General features: G+C 36.8%; 3 protein-coding genes across 3 annotated transcripts in view; 2 read left to right on the top strand and 1 right to left on the bottom strand.

Moving 5' to 3' along the window:
* The first annotated feature begins 271 nt into the window (after window positions 1–271).
* Window positions 272–4,010, top strand: c5h11orf54 (chromosome 5 C11orf54 homolog). Its single transcript, XM_043238133.1, is given in 9 exon segments — window positions 272–419; window positions 882–980; window positions 1,074–1,147; window positions 1,224–1,311; window positions 1,314–1,324; window positions 1,575–1,751; window positions 2,770–2,919; window positions 3,070–3,186; window positions 3,274–4,010. Coding segments are annotated over 9 exon segments (957 nt in total). The 5' UTR covers window positions 272–352; the 3' UTR covers window positions 3,448–4,010.
* A 1,344-nt stretch (window positions 4,011–5,354) lies between these two features.
* Window positions 5,355–8,832, top strand: LOC122345101 (spermatogenesis-associated protein 22). The gene is made up of 7 exons (XM_043238934.1): window positions 5,355–5,388; window positions 5,645–5,845; window positions 6,110–6,248; window positions 6,944–7,286; window positions 7,521–7,626; window positions 7,694–7,791; window positions 8,273–8,832. Exons 1-7 carry the CDS (start codon window positions 5,355–5,357, stop codon window positions 8,462–8,464), a joined length of 1,113 nt encoding a protein of 370 aa, XP_043094869.1. The 3' UTR covers window positions 8,465–8,832.
* Window positions 8,833–8,937: 105 nt separating this feature from the next.
* The window catches only part of LOC122344645 (transmembrane protein 211), a 103,904-nt gene continuing 98,891 nt past the window's right edge, over window positions 8,938–13,950 (bottom strand). The window contains exon 3 of the mRNA XM_043238169.1: window positions 8,938–11,190. Coding sequence (XP_043094104.1) covers window positions 10,964–11,190 — 227 coding nt within the window. The 3' untranslated portion in view covers window positions 8,938–10,963. The remainder of the gene's footprint in view (window positions 11,191–13,950) is intronic.

Here is a 13,950-nt window from a genome sequence, read left to right on the forward strand (position 1 = left end):
CCTTTTCTTGTCTTTATTGTTTATTTTATTTTTAATGTGTGTGTGTGTGTGTGTGTGAGAGAGAGAGAGAGAGAGAGGCTTTCTGAAAATGTATGTTCATGAATATAAAATTTAGCAAATAATATTTATGTCATGAGTTCCCATAAAGTATTCAATTCTCTCAGGCAAAAATAAACCCGTCCGCTCTGTAATCCTGAGAAAGGAGGAGCGATGCTCCGGGGGCGTATTTATGTTTTCTGGATGGCCAATGAAAGCGTTTTCGAGAGTTTGCACGCTCTTTTCTCTTTCGAGAGCGGAAGGAGCCGCCCGTTGTCATGTGATCTGTCTGACGGATCGATACACACCGAGAAGGATGGCAAACTCCGGCAAGACCGACAAGTTCCAGCTGCATGTTCCAAACCTCGAGGAGCTGAGTCGGGGTAAATGGCGCATTTCATTTTAATGTGTGCATTTAAACGGGTGTAGCATGTAAGTTAGCATGACTAACTGAAACTGCACTGGAGAAACCCAAATGATAGGACATGAGTCCAAAGTTCACAGGGACTTTGTTGTGATTTTTTTTAAGTACCTTAAGCAGATTGTCGAAAGTAACAGAAAAAGATATCCTTGAGAAAAAAAAAACTAAAACTAAAAAAACTAACCTAAAATCTAATCATTGAAATCATGTGACCTTTGTCGACTAACTTTACAGTAAATAAATGCATTAATGCATGCAGTCCTAAATATGTCAGTAAGGTCCTTGTACAATTGGAAGCTAAACATGAACTAAAATTTTGTGGGTGCACTTTTAAGTTATACATTATAATCTTAATGGTTTTTTTTTATACCGGGTCTTACAGTTCTTCAATGTAACTAATATGCTGTGTGTGTTTGTGATACAGTGCTGCAATCAGGACTGAATAAGAATTTTTCTGATGTGAAAGTGTCTGTCACCGACTGTCCAGATCTCACACAAGAGCCTTTTGGGTTTCCGGTCAAGGGTGTGTATAAATGGTATTTCAGTCTGAATTTCATACAGTGGTGTTTGAAGGTGTTACAGACTCTTTGAACAGCACTCATTACTTTCGTATTAGGTCTGTGCGGCAAACCTCGTATTACTGATGTGGGAGGCGTACCCTATCTGATTCCTCTGGCCAAACCGGAGAAGGTGCATTAAAAGACTGAAAATGGTACTGTCATAAAGGCATCATAAACCCTGACCGATGCAAGTTTTCCCCTTTAAGGTGTACAACATGAACGCGGTGTCCAAGGAGGTGGAGCTGCCGGGGGGATTTTTTCTTGGTGCTGGTGCCGTTTCCTGCAAGACAGTCGGGGGAATGGAGAGGTCTGGACAGCTGCACTGAAACAAGCAGCATTGTGTTTTTCCACATTAAAATGTTCAGACATAAAAAAAAAAAAATCATGAACAGTTGCAGCAGAAAAAGAAAATTGCCACATATGGTGATAAGTTTCTGTACAACAGTCCAAAACTGTTATGTTAACCTTATCAACAAAGAAGAACCCATTTTTTTTTAATTGTGTTTTTTTTTATTAATGTGGAGTAATGGAATAATGCTGTATCTGTCTTTTCATAGTTGATGCCTCTGGTGCTGACTGAAGCTGAAGGAAGACCTGCAGTGAATGCCAGTTATTTTTCATCCATCAACCCAGCAGATGGAAAATGTCTGCAGGAGAAATACAGTGACAGGTTCCATGACTGCGACTTCGGCCTCCTTGCAAACCTTTATGCGTGTGAGGGCAAACCTGGAAAGGTGAGGATCATAGAGGCTTTGCTTTGATATTCTATACATCTCTATACATCTCAATACTGTGATTTCTGATCATTAAGTATTTCCTTTGGAAATGGCCAGAAGCGATGAATCTGATATCAGTGGTATCTGTAGTGGTATCAGTAGTTTTTTTTTTAAATATGTCTCTTATTTGTTAAGGCCACATTTATTTTGATCAAAAAATGTTATTTATTACAATTTAAAATCACTTACATCTAATATATTTTGAAATGTAATCACATAAAATGTAACGATAAGAGTGTAATTGCATCCAGTCTTAGTGTCACATGATCCTTCTACAGTCATACTAATGACTAAAAAGTAATGTTTTTGATAAGAAGACCATTAGACAGCTGCAGCTCAGAAAATCTGAGCACATCACACCAGTCCTCGGGTCCTTACACTGGCTTCCAGTTACATTTAGGATTGTTTTTAAATCTCTCAATGGCATAGGGCCTAAATACACTGCGGATATGCTCACTGAATATAAACCTAACAAAGCACTCATATCATAAGGATCAAGTCTGTTAGAAATACTAAGGGTTCACACAAAACCAGAGAGTCCATTTTAGCCCACAGTTGAAACCAGCTTCCAGAAGAGATCAGGTTTATGATCAGATTTTTTGTGGAAACTGTGATACATTTTTTTTAGGATACAAAACACCTCTTGTTTACTTTTGAATGGAGTGACGTCAAGTGTTACAGAAATGAATTGTGGGTCCGTCACATGGCATCGGGTCCATTGATGGCCAACGCAGGCATCAGCCAATCACATCGCGACTCAGAGACTCGCTCTGTCAAGCATCGATGAGCTTATATGTGAAGGCACAGTGCAGAATAAACCTATCAGTAATATCTTTCGAAAAATCTTACTGACCCCAAACATGTGAATGGTACTGTATGTGTTATTGTTATTATTCTTCATTTAGCAGTTTTCACACGCAGCAAACATTACACGAGATTATCAAACAGCGCAAGGCTTGAAAAACCTCCATTGCAGGTCATTGAGGTGAGAGCCTGCCGAAGGACCGGAGAGGACAGTCTTGTGAGCTGCATGAGAAAGACCGTGGAAGAACATTATGGGGAGAAGAGCGTGGCCTTGGGGGGGACTTTCATCATACAGAAGGGGAAGGCAAAGATCCATATCATGGTAACAAACTAAAACATCATTATAATAGACACTTGTAGGGCCTATAAAGCAGTCACTAATCAACTCTATGAAATAAAGTAGCGTCTTGGACTAGGATTAAGCTTGCTGGATGTGATGGAAGTGTGATCTTTTCACTGCTCTGTTGTTAAGCCGCGTGAATTCTCCGCCTGCCCACTAAACACCAACGAGGATGTCAACAACTGGCTCAGGCATTTCGAAGTCAGTGCTCCACTGATATTTCAAACCGTCATGGTGTCCAGAGACCCAGTGAGTACCAACCCACTCTGACAAACCTTCATTGCATCTCCCCTAAATATTTCATATCAGCTCGTTTTTGTTGCTTCCAATTGACAGGGTCTTGACCTGAGAGTGGAGCACACGCATGGCTTCAGTCACCATGGCGAGGGGGGCCATTACTACATAGACACCACCCCAAACACAGTGGAGTACCTGGGATACTTCCTGCCTGCTGAGTTCGTCTACCGTATCGACCGACCCACAGAGACACACAATGTTGGCCGGGATTAAACTATTGACAGTTTATTTTTTCACGCATTTAATATGCTGTAATTAATTGTGCCCTGTTTACCAGGAGCGCTTTATACTGACGAGTAGTAAATACGTATTGAGCGACTTGAGCAGTTTGTACAATGCAGTCAATCACTCTATATTTTATACTAGTTGATGTTGATGGTCAAGCCATTTCAATTAGTTGTTTTTTCATTAATATCTGAGGTAGATTAACCTATTAATTAAAACATTAGCGAACTGATTAGCAAACTGTGATACCTTCTTTTGCAGCTGATTTGGCGCAAAAACAAATATTGTACCAAATCAGCATATTAGAAGGATTTGTAAAGGATTACAAGAGACTAAAAACTGGAGTAATGGCTGCTAAAAATTCTGCTTTTAATCACAGAAAGAAATTAAATGTTAAAATGTATTCAAATACAAAACAGTTCAACTGAACAAAAAGTGTAACTTTTTAACAGTACTGTTTTTTTTTTTTTTTTTTTTTTTACTTTAGTTGCTAATTAAATAAATGCAGCTTTTGTGAACCTTCTTTCAAAAATAATAAAAAATCTTAATCATTCCAAGCCTTTGACTGGTGGAGTATTAAACATTTAAAAGAATATAGTGTGTTCACATGGAAAAAACAAAGAATAGCATAAAAAAAAACATTTTATTTGATTGTTTATTTAGTCAAGACCTTATATTAGGCCTGCCTCAAGTTTGCATGTTGTCTAATGCCAACTAGAAATTAAGTACATTTTCAACCAGGCAAAATGATAAGAGCAAAGCTTCAATTTCAATCTTTTTTCTAAATATTATATGAATTTATAACAGCATCAGCACTGTTATTAATCAAAACTTTCTAAAAACATTTATTTGACTTTTAATCATTCCGTATATATTTAAAAAATATTTTTGTTATAGTCTACTGTTTACAAATCACATCGAAACCATACGTCTTTTGATGATCTGAGCAGAGAAACCTCATCTGCAAACACTTTAGCTTTATTCTCATAATTTCTACTTTGTTCTTGAAGTATATTGACTTTATTCTCAGAATATTTTGACTTTGTTCTCAAAATATTTCGACTTTATTCTTGAAACATTACCTCTTTATTTTGGTAAGTTATACTTAATACTAATACATTCTCATAAATTTGATTTGATTCTCATTAATTTCAACTTTATTCTAGAAACATACCTTATTCTCGTAAATTGTCATTTTATTTTCAAAATAATCTATCAAATTTTGTCCCTTTTTTTTTTTTTTTTTTTTTTTTAAGCGTTTACAGATTTATCTTTTAAATTAAAGGCCTAGTCCTGATTTAAGATAAACCCGGTCTCTCAAACCTTACCTGGCCGTTAAGTGGAAAGAACCGTTTTTAATTCCTAGCTAATCGAACCGAACTGTTCAAAAGAACCGATTCGCGGGTATGGCTCAGTGTTCACAAGCGCACGCGCCACTCGCGCCAAAACGAACGCGTCGCGACAAACAAAAATGTTGTGACATTAAAGAATTAATATAAGGTTAAACCACAGACACGTCTTAAACTACTGAATAAGCGTTTCTTATTCACACCTTTTCACTTCATTGACGACATTTCGTAACGTTACTGGTAAGCACAGTTTGATTCGCACATTAGCAAAAACAATAAACAAAACCGCTTAAGTATTACATACAACGTTATGTTTTCTTAATATTTCAACAGTACCTGCGATTTTGTGTTGAGGTAGTGAAAAAAAATAGATAGAAAAGCATAGGCTAACGTTACATAAGGACAACTGTTAACCCCAAATGCAACTGCTTACGTTAACTGATATAACTTATAAAAGTTATATACGAATTATTGGAAATAAATAATGACGATGAATTATTGTTTCCCTTTCACGCAATAAATCAGTGTGAGAAGTGATTAGTCGGGATGTGGAGGAATGAAAACCAGAGACCAACCTCAGGTAGGATTTAAAGTCTAATATGGTGGAAATAACGTTACAAAACAGAAAATAAGACTTGTATTTGCCGTCTACTAAATAATCTAGCTAACTACTTGCATATATATATATATATATATATATATATATATATATATATATATATATATATATATATATATATATATATATATATATATATTATTTCCAGGGACCTCCCTGTACATACACTTGCCAAATCCGTCAACATCTTATTTGCTAACACAACACTTATCTGCAGTTAAAGTGTTATTCAGGTTGCTGGAGCCTGAAATCAAAGCAGAGTTTTGTCTTTCTGCAGGCTGTCTCTCTGTGCCTCTGTTTAATCAAAGGAAAAGGAGCAGGCTGCCTTTGACGTCTAATCCCTCAGAGAGCGAGCTCTTCACTACCAGCCCCTACAATGAGACACAAACCCCCTCCTCTTCTTCCTCCGCTCTTCCCCGTATGCATTTCCTCTGAAATCCTGATTCAGCGCTTTCGATGTTTAGATATTCAAAGTCATTATGTTACACTATAACACACTGAAATTATTTGTCAGGTAACTTCAATTTGTGCTTAGGGTAGTAGCATCTAAATTTATTGAACTGTTAGTATGAACTGTAAAGCTAATTGTAGTATGGAGGCAGAAAATCTGCTTATGTCAAATCTTTTTTGTCTTTCGTTATTATGGTTTTTTATATATATATAACCCAAGGATTCTCTTTAGCTTTGGGTCAGAGTGGTCAGTGGAACCAGGGAGCCTCCGTTTCATCACAGCAAGCCAGCATGAGATCTGCTCCTGGACCCGGTGTGGCGGGACGTGGATATGCACCTTTGCCTCACCCCAAAAAACCTGCCTATGTCTGGTACACAATTTAGGCTGTGAAATAATGACTACATACCAGGAAGGTCTTGTAGAGGACTGTTAAGAAATACTTCTTTCTGACCTGAGCCTTAAGATTCTTAAATATTTAAGTAACATTTTAAAGAAATAGTGGAAATTTGGTAAAAATGTACTTTTTGACATCACTTGCATACCATCGGATCTCTGCAGTGAGTGGGTGCTGTCAGATTGAGAGTCCAATTGTAGGAAGTATTATTATGAATTATGGACGTCAGATGCAAAGATTGAAACCTGGCATCATGATGAATACATATTCAGAAAAAGTTCTGTTTTGGGTGAAATATTCCCTTATCTACATTAGTTAACATAAACAATGAAAACATTTGTAAATAATGTATTAATCTTAGTTCATGTTCACTTCAACTTATACATTTAAAAAAAAAAAAAAATTATATCTGTTAATATTATTTGACTTGAGCTAACAAGAACTAAAAATGAAGTAACGTTATCAAAGATCATTAAACACCGTAACAAATGTATCACTTATTATTAAGGTTGAGTAATGCACCTTGTTGGACAGTGTAACCTAACCTCGGTACGTAGTCAAGTTGACAAATTTATGCTAAATACTGTTTTGAGGTTGAATAAAAATAGCTTGCTTATCCTAAAAATCATTTGTGATATTATATTTTGTATTTGTCACTGTATTACCTCCAGGTCACAGACAGCGCAACAGAAGCCTCCAGCGAGACAGGATTCAATGCCAGCAGTTGGATCCCAGCTTCGTGGTGGTTTTCCAAGGAGCAGTTCGGTTTCACTTGGCCAGTCCAGATGGTCCAGCTGCATCCAGAATCAACAGTCACTTAACAGACCGACACATTCCCCCAGAATGCTGTACCGCCCCCAGCAGTGCATCCCCACAGCAGCAAGCAGTCAGGGTCCTGGAGCTCAGAGCCACGGTGGAAAGTGGAACTTCAGACCTGTTGGACAGTCCTCCACTGGAATGTGGACAAAAGAAAAGACGGACACCTCAAGTGTCCAGACCACCTCTCAGCAGCAAGTGTGTGTCACTTCATTTAAGGGAAAACCCATTCTAAAGGGGCCGTCGCATTCATATCACAAACATATTAACATATCAAACACTGTAAATAAATAAAAACAAAAAACTATTCCTCTTTACTACAACGCTGCAAACCTGCAGCATTTTTTTCAAATATTTTCTGCCTCACAGTATAAAATGTTGTTTTATTTGTTCGGCTAACATTTGTGATTTGCACTCTCTCCTGCTGGATAGAAGCCCCCTTATGACACAGTGCTGCATGTTATTACTGCTGTTATTGAAGGCATGAAGCACTGGAGCCAGTACAAGAACAGAGTACCAATGCTGTTTGAGATATTTGGTGAGGAGACAAATGACACATGGGGCCCCCTTGATTTAAATCTGTGTCTAACAGTCTCTCTTTACAGCTACTCTGGACTCTGCAGTTACAGCTGGAGAACATGGAGCAAAGAAATTTCTCATGAGGGACGGTAAAGAGGTGGTACACTGCCTTTACTATGAAAATGTGAGTCTGACAATACTGATTTTCCTCCAGAGGTTCAACTGTACTTCTTCTCTGTAACACATGCATTTTTACAATTGTATCATTTTACATTTTATTATTTTTTATTAAATGCACTACTGTTCAAAGGTGTGGGGTCAGTAAGGAAACATTAAATTACTATTTTTCTACTATTTTTCATCATCAAACTACTTTGTAGTCATTAAATATCGCTGAAAATAAGCATTAAAAGTTAAGAATTTGTTTTTTAAAAATATTAAAGTATTTGATTTATTTTAGAGATGACATTACAGATACAGATCTTAAGAAACAACAGAAACAAAGTGCTTTCTCTAGTTTTTATGACACCCACTTATTTTTCATTGCACACTCTCCATTTTTTAAATAAGATAAGATATTATGACTGCCCATTGTTATGTGATGTTTGCAGTGGTAGAGACAACATAAACCTTCACGTTCAAGTCACTGTGTATTTGTTCTTCAGGATCAAACACTGCCCAGACTGATTAGAGGTCAGGTGCATCGCTGCGTTGGAAACTACGACAGCCACAAAGACACAATGACTTGTGTGTCAGTCCGAGCTGCTTCACTGTCAGAGCAAAGGAATGCCCTGGAGGCGGTGAGAGTATCAGATGCAAAAATGAGGGATGCGGTGCTGGCTCTCAGTGAAATGTGATGTGGATGGAGTGAGTAACAGGAGAAAGATTGACCTAGCACACTTATACTGAAGTTAGGGTTGGTTTAGGTTTAGTTGTGAAGTAGTTAAAGAATGATCTGCAATGGTCAGTGAATGTAAAACAATTTGTATCTGTATTTGGAGAATTTGATTTACTTTGCAAATTAGATTCATTAATAATATTTAATTTATATGCATTTATAAAATGTAATTTAAAATGCATTCAGAATATTTTAGTTACTTTTATATGCATATATAATCCTGTGTTATAATTTAGATGCATGTAAATTTAGTTTTCATTGAACTATGCATACATGGTTTATTTCAATTTGTGATCATATATCTTATTTATTCACATTTTTGCGCATATTTGAGTTCTAATTTCTACATTTTTGCATTTTGTTGCATTAAAAGCTATTTGTACTCCATTCCCAAACAGTGTTCTTAGGATTTGCTGATGCCTTCATTCAAAAGACAGTTTATGAAATGCTTTATTACAAAGAAGAAACACATAACAGCAATTTGTTAAAGATTTCAAAGGTTAAACAAACACAATGATGAGGTAACATTGCAAAATATATCTTTCAAAAGGGAACCAACCATCAGGATGCCATGTTACAGAACTATTTACAACCAAAACACAGTGGGAAACCCACAGCACTAATCTACAAGATCTAAGATCTACCAGTGGTCAGACTTTACATACATAAACTCAAGAACGCAAGTTGCCATCACCATCAAGGCAATCAGAGAATGCCAGTGTACTCCTGCATAAACACATTTAAAGGGCCTGTTAGATTTGACATCTCATGCCAGTTTAAAGTTGTGCTCTGTCCTCTGAGCCTCAGCTACCCTAAGAGTTATAAGTACACACATATCGGTGGGAATGGGTTTGTTTTGCTGTCAGCACATCTATATCATAATAGAATTTGGTGTTAAATCTACGAAAAGAGGGCAGTTGAGTGCCAATGTTTTAGCCTGTCTGAACACATAACACACAAATGGATCAACACAACAGCAAAAGTGAGCCAAGTGCAATATGGAATGATCCAAGTAGAAGCTTTAGCTTCACTGTATTGCTGTGCCAAGTGTAAATGCATTAGCACATTAGCTTAATTTGATCATTACAGCAAATTTCCCACAGAAATACATAAATCTGTCATGACAAATCAGGACTCAATTGGTCTTCCTGTCTTGTTCAATGACTTACTAATTTAGCTTTCATTGTTTTCTTCTTTTTTGCAACCCCTTTAAAACAAAACCATCAGCCATCAGCTTGGCAAGAGGCGCCAACATTAAAAACGCTCAGCTAAAACTAATCGTCATTAAAGATGGAGACGTACAGAAATAATCACACAATGTTAATCCAACAAGAAAGCATTTACAAAATGTTTCAGAAGTAGATTACCTGATGAAAGGTACTTAAGTCTTAGCAATGGTCAAAAGGCACAAGTTGGTTAGAAGTTGGTATTTTCCAGAACGTAGTGTCTCAATGTTGACTAAGCCCAACTTTATCTAAGAACAGCCTTGCTCCTGATTTGTGTAATCCTGAATAATTCAGTACTAGTAGGTGTTACAGTAAAGAACGCAAAAGGAGACTTCACAACATATCCTGTTCATTCAGTTTGGGAAAACAAATGGTTTTACTTTGTGGGATCATTTCACTTTCACGTACAGTTGAGAAAAGTCCATGCTTGTGGTCCATCCATGGCAGTTTGAAGCAACGGCCCGGTCCATATTGTCAGTACAGTTCCTTATTGGCCCTCAGATGAGAAACAAAATGAAGAAAATTCAGACAGATGCCTGTTAATTAAACTTGTTCGGAGGATAAAAATGTTTACTTAAGCCACAGTGTTGGTCCTTGAATAAGTACTATATCAGGTGCTTCGAAACTTTCCAACTTTCAGATTTATTACGTTTGAGTTTAGTTTCTCTCAATGAACTCCATGATCCATTTGAAGATGTCCATTTGAGAAGGGCCTACCGTTTGCTTTTGCCATCCTTTCACTGCATGCTGACAAGTCCTAGTAAAATAGTATTGGAAATTGATACTCAATTTTCATTTAATTTGCTATTTTTGGTTTTGATCCTTGCAAATCAAAGTTCAAAAATACTAATTTGCACCATTGTCCGATGTTTTCAGTAGTTAGTCCTTAGAGGTCTTCGATCAAGAACAGAGCTTGAAAATAAATTAGAAAGGAGGAAAAGAAAGAGCAAAATCCATTTAAACAAATTTTTCACCTGGCAGATTGACTGGGACAAAAAAAGACCTTATCGAATTAAGGAGGACGCTAAAAAATAAAAACAATGACAATAGAAAGGATGAAGGGTCTTGAGTTCTGCTCCAGAGCGACATGGTCTTCATGACATCATTATCACCAATCACGGCTAATGAAGCTGAGACTTCGCAATCTGTCCATCCTCAAATCTTTGATCTTTTTAACAATTCTTTATGACGGCTGAGCAGGTTGAATATTGTAGGTGGGGGTCTTTAGTGCTCTATAAAAGAGTGGGCAGTGGGGTGGGTGACAGCTGCTCCTTAGGGGCGTACTTGGCGAAAAAGGGCAGGAAGAGAGTGAGCATGACACCTACGATAGCCAGCATGTAGCCCCATCCTATCTGACACTCCCCGGCGTAGTAGATGTCAGAGTCTCCGCAGAAAGACTTGACCAGGCTGGAGTTGAGACCGAAGGGGTAAACCAGTAAACCAGATGCCATAATGACCACTAGAGCAGAGAGACAAGAGAGGAAGCAATTGAAACATGGCTGCATTCGAGAAAAGTACGATGACATATCCGTGTAAATATTAACATGGGACAGTAACAAAACATGGCTTAGTGTTTACTTTGTAATTTGCTTTAAAAAAAAAATGCTATCAAAACAGTGATTTTGAAGAACACAAAATACATACAGTTTGTATAGCATCATAATATAGTCACATTGAACATATAGGAATTAGGCGTAATCTTGTTAAATATAAAAAACATTAATCACATCAAAATGACATACTGTAGACCTCTCAGAAAATGAATGGTTTTAATATGAATGAACAATTAAGTGGTTGGTTACTGTCAGACAGTTTTGTCTTTTTAAGCAAATAATAACAAAATTAATAAATTCAGATAAATAAATATGCCCGTTTTACCAACTTTATTAATAAAAAAAAACATTTTCTAAAATTATGTTATACATTTTATTAAAAATAAGACATTTTATGAATATCTACATATAAATGTTCATGAAATCTGTTGGCAATCTTCTCTTAAGTTTGGCTGTTCAATTGAAGTCATAATTTTTGCCCATAATTGACCCCTTCACATTTCTTAATATTCATATATATATATTTATATATATATATATATATATATATATATATATTTATTTAATAATTTTAATTTATTTAATTATACATTTTTTAATACAATGCCTGAAAGAGTGACAGCAATTTTGACATCTTGCTCTCTTCTGACCACTGTAATCTATCACTCCTTTCTTTATGTCATTGAAATGTCATTATTTTTATCCTTACTTTTTGGAGTAGCTAGAAACACAAAAATTCTATTTATGGTTGTGTCTATTCACCACAATAGTTCACCCACCTTACCCTCCTTATTTCCGATCAGTGACTTCAACGCTTGAATACTTGTAGCAGCAACAACAATGCTCAGGGTGGCATTAGAGAGCTGTCTCTGTACTGAATTGAGCGTAAATGGAAGAAAGGCCCTCAATACCGTTTCCAATTTTGCCACGGAAATATCAAATTTACACAAAACCATCAGCCCATGTATGTCTGAAATCAAAATTCATTGAATGATGACTGACAGTCCCTGAATGTGGGGGTGTACTGTGTCTGAGGAAAGCCATTAGGAGAGTTTCTGGGAGATTCATTTTCTCAGACAGTATCAGTGCTCGCTGCCCATGGCAGAACAGCTGTGTTAAAATCATACGCTGTCAAATATTTATTGAATCAGGATCCGTTACTATGCTGACAGAGTACATGCATCTTTAATTTGATTGGATTATGGTCACAACAATAAAAGCAATGCTAACTATTATAAACTGTTAAAAGTTTAATGACCATTTAAATACTACTGTACATAATAAACATAGCGAAGAAGCGCTTAAAATGTTATGAAATTACATTATACACAAAAGCTTCTCCTTTTTAAAATAATTATTTTATTCATCAAGGATGCACTAAAACAAACCAAATGTAACAGGTTTCAAACTATTTCTATTTCAAAAAAAATTTTTCCTTTCTATTTAGCAATGAATGACAGTTTACTTGAAAATATTTTTCACCATGTTTTTGATAATCAATTCAGCATATTAGAGCGATTTCCAGTCACATGAATGGATTAGATGTTCAAATATATTAATACAGAAAACAGATATTTTACACTAATAATATTACTGTATTTTTGATCAAATAAATGCAGTCTCACGTTTCACTTTTGAATGGCAGTGTGTTTTACAATAGTGTAAATATTACAAAATAACAGCAACTGTTCGGCTGATGCTGTGCAGTGCTGTGGCGAGTGTTTCAGCACGACGGTTTTGATCAGCCTCCAAGATGAATGTAATCATTACAAATATCACAAGGAAACCCCCAGTACTCCAGGAATCCTGCATTACGTGTTAATGGCTTGTTTCGCTCAGGGGCACAGAACATCTTAATTCATCTATTTATTATCCCTCTTCAGCTCCCACACACCAAACGACCCAGAAGCCCTTCTCATCTCTGCCACCACACCAGCAGTGCTTTTCCTTCAGTTTAATGGCCTCAGATCCAGCTGTGCTCTACACTGGCCCGTGTTTATCAGCAGAGGCCTGACATCTCAAAGCCGCTCTGCTAATGACACCATAATGTCCTTCTCTATCTTTGACTGCATCCACACAAAGACGTGGTCAAACGCAGCTTCTCCGGCAGAGGGAAATAACCGCTATCAGAGGATGTTTACACTCCCATGACAGGGCATTCAATGAGACTCAACAAGCTATTCAATACAATTTCATTTCGAAGGCAATCTTCAGTGAAAAAACACACAGATAGCACAACTGTATGGAGTTTAATTAAAGCGGGTCAAATCAACAAGGCTGCAGAGGCTTGCAAAGCTCAGGGCCAATTGCAGTCTGGATCAGATAAAGACTTGAGCCTGTGTGTGTGTGTTTAAGGAATGACACACTGCTGTGCGACACTTCAAAGTCCACATCAACCTCATTCTCAAATTGAAGAGTTACAAAGTGGACTTGATGGTATTTTGGTCATTCGTTTTAACATGTGGCTTTGATTCGCAAATGACACATAACATAGGCATTTAAAAGCGGCTAAATTTAGATGCAGGGTCAACAAGTGCATAAAGCTGAAAGAGTCTGCTTTAAAAAAGGACACGCTCCAACACCAAAGACCCACTTTAAAGACATGTTACAACGTTAAACAAAATCTAAGCTCTATTGACAACATCTACAGCGTATTGTCAGTAAAT

Source organism: Puntigrus tetrazona, chromosome 5 (genome assembly GCF_018831695.1).
Source record: "Puntigrus tetrazona isolate hp1 chromosome 5, ASM1883169v1, whole genome shotgun sequence".
Lineage (NCBI taxonomy): Eukaryota > Metazoa > Chordata > Actinopteri > Cypriniformes > Cyprinidae > Puntigrus > Puntigrus tetrazona.